The 10,220-nt window shown below is 41.9% G+C and overlaps 1 protein-coding gene across 1 annotated transcript; it reads right to left on the minus strand.

Annotated features, from left to right (window-relative positions):
- Window positions 1–3,918: 3,918 nt before the first annotated feature.
- Window positions 3,919–9,821, minus strand: s1pr3a (sphingosine-1-phosphate receptor 3a). The gene is made up of 2 exons (XM_086283166.1): window positions 9,362–9,821; window positions 3,919–8,652 (listed from the first exon to the last, which is right to left on the minus strand). The coding sequence occupies exon 2, from the start codon at window positions 8,542–8,544 to the stop codon at window positions 7,345–7,347; it is 1,200 nt and encodes a 399-aa protein (XP_086139292.1). The 5' UTR covers window positions 8,545–8,652; window positions 9,362–9,821; the 3' UTR covers window positions 3,919–7,344.
- Between the last annotated feature and the right edge of the window lie 399 nt (window positions 9,822–10,220).

Genomic DNA, 10,220 nt, shown 5'->3' on the forward strand with positions numbered 1-10,220 from the left:
TGCCTACTGTTAAGCTATATTTTTATGAGCGCATTTGTGAAGGTTGGAGAAGTGGCTCCATCCCTTCAGCAATATCCAGTAATTCGGAAAAATGTGTGTCTTCCACTGTGTCTGTCTCTGTGTGTGTGTGTGCGCGCGAGCGGCGCACAGAATCAGAATGTGTGTAATGTCAGATGTGGTGGGTGTCGGCGATTATGCGGTGACGCCAGCTGTTAATCCATCAGATAAGCTTGGAGGAATGAACACCTGTGATCACCTCAGAGCCAGACAGCATTTAGGGAACCACATAACGTATACACACAGATCCATAACATGCAAGTAGAAGTATTCAATACATAAATGGATTTCTTACAGTTTAGATACCTTTTGTTTCAGGGTCAAAGTCTTGCTGTTGTAGAAGCCTGATTGTGAAAAGAACACAAAGACGTAAAAATTTTGGTTGTTTTACGAGACATTTCGGTGGGGACTAGGTGACCCATCCGAATATTGCAGTGTTTAAACCCGGACCTGATGACAGACTCAGACATCTGTTGTGTTTAATGAATGTTATGTAGAAATATTTATTCCATCTCCAGCCCCAAGTTGCCTTGGGCTTTAACATTTATGAGATGCACACTTTGGATCTTCAGCCTCAGTTTCTCTTTCGCACAATATTGCACAGAAACCTCCAGGCTGTTTGCATGCACAGAGGCAGGGAATTAGCCAGCTGTGCACACAAACTCAGTGCCACAAGTGAGGGACGGGACATGCATGTCAGACTAAGAGGCCGCCATCCTCCCTCTCACTTAAACCCCTATTCCAGACATGTTAATCCCTACAGTTGTGGCAGGCAGGCGTACAAGAGATAAATTGGAGGTCAGTGTGAGCAGGTGTGTGTTTGCCGTCAGAGCCTGCCAGAAGACTGCAATCAGAGAAGGCTGGGTGAGGGAGGCAGCTGCTGTTTTGGGGGGTTTTGAGAGGGAAGGAATCTTGAAGAGATTGCTTACCCACTCCTGCCACCTATCTGTTCAGCTGTTGCCGAACGGCTGGTTGCTCAGACTGATGAAAACATGACGTGTGTTCATTTAATCAGGTACTGTATTTAATTTTTCTTTTGCAAGAGAGACCCGGGTACTGCAAAATAGAACAAAGATGAGCTTGTTTAACACACCACACGCAATCACACTCAGGTTTAAAATGCACACTCACTGACCATGGAGTTCTGGTGACTGTGCAGGGCATTTGAGATAATTTGAGCTTTGTGACAGCCGTCAGAAAAAAAAGTACACTGTGGTCAAAAACGGGCCAGCAACAGTAATCAGGTAGGCTGTGGTATTTAAACAATGCTCATTTTGGTACTAAGAGGCTCAAAATATTCCGGGAAAATAACCCCCACACAATTACATCACCACCACCAACCTAAACTGCTGCCATGACGGAGCCATTCAGCTTGTTCATGCCAAATTCTGACCCTACCATTCATATGTTGCAGTTACAATCAAGACTCATCAGACCAGGCAACATGTTTCCGTCTGAACTGTAGTCTCAGTTTCTTATTCTCAGCTGACAGGAATGACACACAGTGTGGTCCACACTGTAGTCCAGTGGCTTCATTTTTCCATTTGTACTACATTCAGATATAATCTTTTGTATACTTTGGTTGTAACAAGTGGTTATTTGAGTTACTGTTGTCTTCCAATCAACTCAAAGCAGTCTGGCCATTCTTCTTTGATCTCTCGAGCGCTGCCGCTCACTGGATATTTTCTCTTTTATGGACCATTTCCTGTAAACCCTGGAGATGGTTTGTGAGAAAATGAGAAATATTCATACCGGCCAGTCGGGCACAAACAACCACGGCACATTAAAACTCACTTAAATCTCCTCTCTTCCTCATTCTGATCCTCTAAAGTTCAGCAGGTCGTCTTGACCATGAATGAGCATAAACGCATTAAGTTGTTGCCATGTGATTGGGTGATTCGATATTTGTGTTTACGGGCAGTTAAACTGATATACCTAATTATGTGGCCGGTGAAATATTAAATTCCATTTATGTGGTGCAATGCATTAGACTTCAGACTTTCTAGGTGTGGTATTTGTGTGGCGTCATGACAGATAACCTGATAAACTGGAGATATGATGTCCTCCTTGAGCCTTTCTGGGAGACATTAAAATATTACTTTACAAAAATCTCCTGTTTTTGTTGCCTGCATGTCGTGTAGTTTGTGTAGTTTGGGTGATGAACACAATATTAATTCCTGCAAACAGACACAGAGCACAGATGAAAAATACTTCAGACTGTTTTTGGACAGCTGATCATGACAGAATAAAATATTTCCACTATCAAGCGCAGACATGATGGCTAGGAATAAAGATAAAAATAGATGAAAACAGAGTCTCTATTCTCATATGAAAAACCAGTAAGTAAGTCTCTCAGCATTTAATCAGACATAAATAGGTCATTAGGTAATTTCTCTAGCAAATATTACTGTTTATGTGAAAATGTGCAGTTTTCTTTGTCTCTGTTTTTTTTACCATTCACACTGTTATTAAGCCAATAGGCTGTTTAAAACCATCCAAGCAGGCTTTGGAAAATGGAGATGAGAATTTTTCTGTTATTTTCACACAGTTTGTAGAAGGATTAGTACATTAATCAAAAATCAATTAAGAGTGAATAATTAGTCGCAGCCCTACAAGCCACAGAATTGGCTCTGTGCTCATCTTTGATCAGATATTGTCTCGTAGTTGTCTAGTATATTAAGATGTTTTTGTTGATGCTGAGAAACAAAAAGTAAAAAATGAAAAAATGACTTAGCTGAGATGATAAAAAAGGCTGTCAAATTCAACTATTCTGCTTTCATTCTACTTGATCAGCACTAGACAGGAGAATTAATGGCAATGGGGTGCTGAGGGGAATGCTGGGAGGAGTGTCCACCAATCCAAATCTCAGCAAGCTCCTCCAGATATCCTCCTGCAAAGTGACCTTTGCCTCGGCTCCCTCGGCTTCATCCCACCTGCTCCCTAGATAAAGCCCCGTGATCCTGGGGGGCTTATCACCAAAGTCTGTTTGAGTCTTTGCTCTCTTTGTTCCACGTGTAATTACACTGTATTGAATCGAGGAGCAATGGAGGTGAAGGCAGGGGAGGAGAATCATCACACACCAGATGAATGATTCCCTCCTCTGGTGAGAGTGGTACAACTCGGCTGCAGAGCAGGGAATGGCTTCAACTCGGGAGCTCCCAGCATGAGTGGCCGCCTCAAATGGGACCCCTCGCAGCTCTCGGCCTGGCTCCACTCCACCTCCAAGCTACATCAAAAAGGGACTTGAGAATGACAGAAGTGTTTCATACTGGCACATTCAGTGACTGGACCAGATGGAGTCTTTGTTCTTTCTCTGAAACACGCGGCGTGCACACGTCTGTGCACAAAAACGGGATGTGTGCAAATGCATGCACACGCATGCACACTTCCTCAGCACACAGCGGTATAAAGCCAGGATTGTGATGATGGGAGGGGGTGTGATTCTCTTGTCCTCCGTTGTGTTCACATTAGTCATATGCAAATAAGCATTGTGCACAGAGAATAACACAAATCCACCATGTCTAAATCCTTAAAGAACACTAGTCATGGCTATTTAGTTAACATGATTTATTAAGGTGATTGACCTAGTTAGCACACAGACCATTTACGGTGTTTGCTTCAGGTACTGGAGAAATTGAATCTGTCATAGCTTGGATTTGAAGAACAGGATTATTATTTAGAAAAACAACATTTATTCACTTTTCTACTTTATGTCTTCACAGTCCCCAAATTAAGGCCCCTGGGCTAAAGTCCTTTTCTTTATCTGGGCATAGATGTTGGGCAAAGAAAGAAGGCTTTTGGATTAGAAAATGATGCCGACATGTGCAACATTGTGTCTTTTATTTCCACCTTTTTGTTTTCTCTCTTAAAAAATAATGACTGTTGTCTGCTTCTGTGTTTGTTAAGAAGGTTTTGTACAAAAATCATTATCAGTGGCAGTAAGTGATGTTAGGAAACCACAGCTGATATATACTGTAAGTTATTATAGGTTTATATTATTAAACGTTTGCCAGCACATCTCCAACACTGTAAAGCAGGTTATTTCAAGAAAATGTACTTGGGTCAACCAAGAACTGTCTGTCATTTCAAGACAGACTGACATCTTTTTATGACTTTCTTCTAATACGTTGATCCAAATACAAGGTCAGAATGAAAAAAGGGGTTCTAAAATCAGCTGGAAACTGTAATTCACTGTACTTTCTTAACACATAAAGTACACATACATACTACACACGTCCTTAAATAACATTTCAGCCAACACCACTACAGTCAAAAGAAAATCTTAGGTTACATTTGTAGTCATTTGTAAATGTTAGTGTAGCTTTGTTTTGGGACCTCCCCACCCTTTCTCATAAAGCATAAAAACATAAGGAGCTCACCTCCCCACTCTGGAGGCAGCTGGAGGAGTGAGATCAGTAGCAAAATCCCAGCATAGAACTGAGCAGTAAAAGGGGTGGAATACAGGTGGGTTGCAAAGTGGCTTGCAAAGATACCGCAGCTCTGGGCAGGTTAAGTCAGCATGGACTGTTTTGCTGAGATTTGGCGAGTGGAATGTCTCAAACTGCTTCAGCTGAGCCGTCACCCGGTGCTTGGTGACACTGAGATCAGCTGATCTGCACAGCTGTTAAATACTTTGGTCCCTGTAAAAATCCCACATTGTTGTAATCTTGACCACTGTGATTGTGTTGCTTCTATTTTGGACAATTCTGCCTATGATTTTTTTCCCCCAAGTTATTTATTCATTCCTTGTTTTTCATTGTATTGTCTATGTTTTGGAGTAGCAGTCCATCTTGCTGTTACATTATTTGTACATGATAGTGCCAGAATATTTAGTTTACTTTTTTTTGCCATGACATTAAAAGATTTATCTCAAACTCCAAACTTTATGTTAAGGAGGGGATGAAGAATAATCATCCTTTTTGGAATAGATTTAATTTAACGTGTTTTAAATATCGCTGGATCCCCTCGGTGAAATTTCTGAGAGTGAAATTTTCTATAATTCTGTATGTTGCTTATTTTTATGGATTTTTATTTATCTTCTATTCTTTGCAAACCTGTTTTCAGACCAAAAAAAGACAGATTTAGCGGAACTAAAATGAGGATGTGATTTAATAAAGCAATGGTGAGGATGAAGCAGAGATTGGGTAAACTGTTTCAGGAAACACAGGATACACTGTCTATAAATCACACTACACAGCTCAACATTTGGACATTTTCCGGTGTTCCACGTGGCATAAGGCCACAATCATCCCCAGCTAATTCAGAAAAGAACGTGTTCAGACATTTCTGACAGGAAGCAGTCAGTGACCTTTAAGCTGGAAATGTTCGGCCGGTATTGCGTCCTCGCTGTCTCTCTTCATCAGAACTGGAAGTGCAGAGCCGAGACACATCCTTTAGCTGAGGCAAGTATAAAATGCCACTCTGACAGCACCTGTCTGGTCTAGCGGTGCAGTAAAAAGATCAAACTCTGCTCATTTGTCAGCTCAGTGTAAAAGTACGCTTTAGTGCAGCAGTATTTTAGGACAAAAACAAACAAATTCTTTCCTTGTCTTTAGTTATCAATGTCTAGAAAATATGCTGCTTACACATCTGATTATTATCTGTTATACTCTGCCAATCAAATCATTCACACAGGTATCACTCTTTTTTTGTTAAAGAAACATCCTAAATGATTTTCATAGAATTCATACAACACCCAGACTGTTTTTCCACAGTAGCCACAAGTAGTATGCCTTTTATCGGCAAATGACCTCACTGACTGGAAAGATCAAGTCATAATAAGGATGAAGAATTTTTTTTGCATTATTCATCAGCGTCTGACCCATGTCTGCATGTGTAGGCGTGTAAGATAGCAGGAACGTGCTCCCATTAGGGTATTAAATGAGTGCAGCAGGTTAAATCTGATGACATTTCTTCTCTCCTCTGTGAAAAGCAATTAATAAACCAACGGCAAATTATACCGCACATTAATAAATGTGTGGAATTCACGGCTTAGGCTTCAATAAGGATCTTATGAAGGATTGATAGTAGTAGAATCTGCCATTCATTTGGCAAAAGGTTTTTATCATCGGGTTTTATGACTATTCTTTAGCAAATTTATGCAGCTGGCGATCACAGGGACAGACGAAAAGAGAGGAAGGGGATTCGGAACGAGCCCCTGATTCCATAAAACAAAATGACGCATGAAAATCGGATAAAAGCGAATAGAATTTTATTTGCTATTTAACGTATCAGGCAATACATCACCCTCAGCATAAATGTCATTTACAGTCTACAACTTTTAAATAATTCACATCCAACACTCGTATTTACTAGTGGTTAGTTGATGGGCAAGTGGTTTGTAGATGTGCTGATGAGACCCTAAAATTTTCATGATTGTCGCTATTAGCCAGGCCGATTTTGCTCACAGTGTAGCTTCTGTTGACCTGAACCTGAAATGTCCATGAGTTGAATCCCACAAATTAACACCACCTCCTGCAGCACTACCATCAGGGCATACTTTACTATGTTGCCCACTAGTGGTAAGAATCAACTACTAGCAGTGTCATTTTTCCTTCAACCAACAGGTTTTTTGTTGTTTTTGGTTTGTAATTATGCACATCACAGCCTGATGAGGCTGCTAGTCTGGCACTAAACTTATAGAATAGGTTTCTCTCACAGTGCATTGCAAATAATCAATAATAAAGTGAACAGTAAAGTCCTAGTACCATGATGGGTTTCATGCACACAAAGCAAAAAACAAACAAAAAATAAAACACTGCTGTGTAGCATTAAGGTGGCAAATGTTCTCACAGAAAATAAATAGTCTATCAAGTCAAGTAATGAAAAATGCAGGTGTTTGAAGATTTCCTGCGTATAGTACATGCAAAAAAAAGAAAAGTGCAAGAATTTGATCATTTTGCTTAAAATGACAAGAAAAAAAAAACCAACTCAATGACAGACAAAACACTAAAAGAGTAAATCATGCTTTACGGCATCCCCAGTCAATATGAATTCAATGTCAAAAATTTCTAAATCCAAGTAAGTCTCCGACGCTGTATTCGAGCGAGTTTAGTGTTGGAAAAGACATCTGAGTTCCTGTAAATAGTGGCTTTAAGAGTTCCTTTGTACTATGATTCAGAATCAGATGCATTTGGTTCCAAATGAATTTCTGAATGTATTTATCATTACTTCATCTAAGCCATGCTTCCCAAACGACACTGTACAAGCAAAAAGTGGCTGGTAGCAGGATTATATCAGACCAGTCTGTTTCTGTGTAACTGTAACACCTCATTTAGGCTTTTCCATTTAAAACTTGTTGAGGGCTGGCAGCGCTCCCGCCTTCACAAGTACAGCTGAAAGCAGGTCTGCTGGCCCTGAAGGATGGGGCACGGCAGTGGCGGAGGGATCTCCGTGCTTGTTGTCTAAGTTCACAGGTGTGGGAACCTTCCCTCTATTCATTGTAGACTTCCCATCCCCGCTCCCCCCTCCTCCACCAAAACTTGTCTTGCTGTTTTCTCCTGTGGGGATGATTGTCCCTAGGTTGGGGTTGCCCACTGCAGGAGTCCCAGTGTGCTCCATGCTGGTCTGACAACAGCACAGCAACCGGAAAAATGCGCTTCTCATTTCTCTGCTGGACAGAGTATATATGAGGGGGTTAAGGGCTGAGTTGAGTACAGCAAGGGCAATGAACCAGTCCACCTGGTAGAGAACAGGGCACTTATCTGGACTGCAACCAACATCCAGCAGGAGCAGGAGAAACAAGGGAGACCAGCACATGACAAAAACCCCAAGCACAATAACCACCGTACGAAGCAAGGCCAACGAACGCTCTGAAGGCCGGCTGCTCACCCTGCGGCTACTGGAGGTCACCAGACGGTAGATCCTGATGTAGAGTATAATGATGGCCACCAACAGGGCACTGAACACACTGATGCAGAAAGCAATATAACTCTTAGCATAGAGCGGCAGCACTGTGGAGCAGGAAGGCAGATTGTTTAGGCAGTTCCAGCCCAGGCTGGGCAGAGCACTCAGCAGTACCGACACAAGCCAGCAGGCTACCAGCAGTGCTAGAAGCCGACCTCGACCTGCTGTCTCGCAGGGGCGCAGACGCACCATTGTCATGTGCCTCTCGATCCCAATGGCCAGCAGGCTGAAGGTAGAAGCGCTGAGGGCTACAAACATGCTGCCTTCTCTGGCCAGCCACTCCAGTGGTGTCAAGAAGAAGGTTTTGGGTCCCGAGGTAAAGATGTTAACCATGTAAGCCACCCCAGCCAGCAGGTCTGACAACGCTAGGTTTCCAATGAGAAAGTACATACGGCTATGGAAGCGCTTATTCCTCCAGATGGCGAGGAGAACTGTAATGTTCTCCAGAACAATCAGCACGCAGATGAGAAGCAGCAGCACCATTTTACAGGCCCCACTGACGCGGGGCCGTTCCCACTTTCCCGAGTGGTTGTAGTGGATGACTATGACAGGGTTCATCCCCTCCTCTATTTGATTACTCATACTGCCTGGCCCTTCTTGACCTTCCTCGGTCACACAGCAGAGGGCGGCACAGCACTGGACACAGAGGCAAGGGTGGTCAAGTTGGCAGAGTCACATCCTTTGAGGAGCCTGTGAAGAAAAGTTAAAAGATAACGTTTAAAAATTACTCGGTTTTCTCTGAGCTTGGGAACTAAAGAAGATTATTCTATAGAAACATCAAATCTGCATTGAAAAAAGGAAAGTATTGCCAGTTTAAAGCTATGCAACTAAGCAAATAAGTACATCAGAACAAAAATCCCTTCAGACAAGTGTCCTGACAAAGACAGCAGTGGCACTTACAGGTTAAATAGAACACAGTCTCATGAAGAAACTGAAAACAATCAGATGATCTAAACTGCCCGTTCTTTTGTTCTATCCACTACCACTTACTTCAAGTACTTACAATTTTGGCATTATAGTTGAATAATGAGTCTAGGGAGTGTTTATGTCATCATTTATTATTCTTTCTTTCTTTTCCTTAAAAAAAGAAAAGACTTTTATAAAGGTCTTTAAATGATCCAGAAATGCCCCCCTCACAATGACGCTGAACATAAATTAAGTTTCTTCCAGTTTCAGAAACAAGGCACAGTGTTACAGCCAACTTCTTTACAGAAGTAAAAAAAATGCCAGAGGCTTTAATTGAAATCCTGCCTCTGCGTAACTTTCCTCTTCCTGACTTTCCTGTTTTGTGAAAGTTATCAAAAATGACATAGAGCTCGTGCATTGTTAGCGCACAGTCTTTGCGCAATCGGTGTGTTTTTCTTCGCTCCCGCAACAGTATGCTAGAAAGTTATCCTACCTGTCAGAACGATGTGGCTCGTTTGAACATCCCTGCAATGAGCAGATTTCCAAAAATGTCGAAGTTGTTGTTTTATTTGTTTTTTCCTCTCGTGCGTAAAGACGCAGAATTGATGCGTTCCAAAAAGGCGATATACTCGATGTAAAATTAAAGTTTCATGTCCTTGTCCGCTTAAAAATAGCAGTAAAGTAAAGACCTCGTTAATATCCACAGTAGGTTCTGTCCTAACTTTCCAGCGTCCTCTCACTTTGACTCTCCAGCTTCCAGCTTTGACTGTCCCGGTCTCACCCCTCACAGCCAACGGGGCGGGATTTTCCCTCACCTCTCCATTTGGTTTTCACCATTAATTATGAGTCAGGAGAGAAGTCGAACCCACGCGAGTCATTGCGCTATACTTTTGAGCCGTGCAGTGTGAATGATACCGTTTATTTTCCAAGTGTAGGTCAAAGCGATTTGTTTTTGTTCTCCGTGGTCAAAGGACAGCTGACTATTTCAGAGAAGAACGTCTAATTTGTTTCTTCCAGTGTGTCATAAAATTGCTGCTCTTACTTGTTGCAACACATGTAATAGATTTTGCCCGTTGGGCCTTAATACGCCGCTTGCATTACATCACTGTAGCACGCCTGTTGTTTTGATCGTTTGATGTTTACCAGTATAAAATCATATTCCTTAAAAACATCGGAAATGTTGCAGAGGAAAATCACAAACCAAAGTATATCACTCTATCCAAAGGTTAATATTTCATTTTCATAACACAATCAGCCATCTGTGGAATATTCTCCTCCACTGACAGGCCAAGAAGTTGCTGGAATCCACTCATTGTTTTTCATGCTCAGATAAAGGATCACTGAGTCCCTTT

Source organism: Aulonocara sp. 'chitande type north' Nkhata Bay, linkage group LG23 (assembly GCF_057382095.1).
Source record: "Aulonocara sp. 'chitande type north' Nkhata Bay isolate Kocher_YH1m ecotype deep benthic linkage group LG23, A_spYH_male_GT1.1, whole genome shotgun sequence".
Taxonomy (NCBI): Eukaryota; Metazoa; Chordata; class Actinopteri; order Cichliformes; family Cichlidae; genus Aulonocara; species Aulonocara sp. 'chitande type north' Nkhata Bay.

Excerpts from the sequence above, each read along its gene's own strand:
- s1pr3a (XM_086283166.1), bottom strand. The coding sequence starts at position 8,544 with ATGAGTAATCAAATAGAGGAGGGGATGAACCCTGTCATAGTCATCCAC.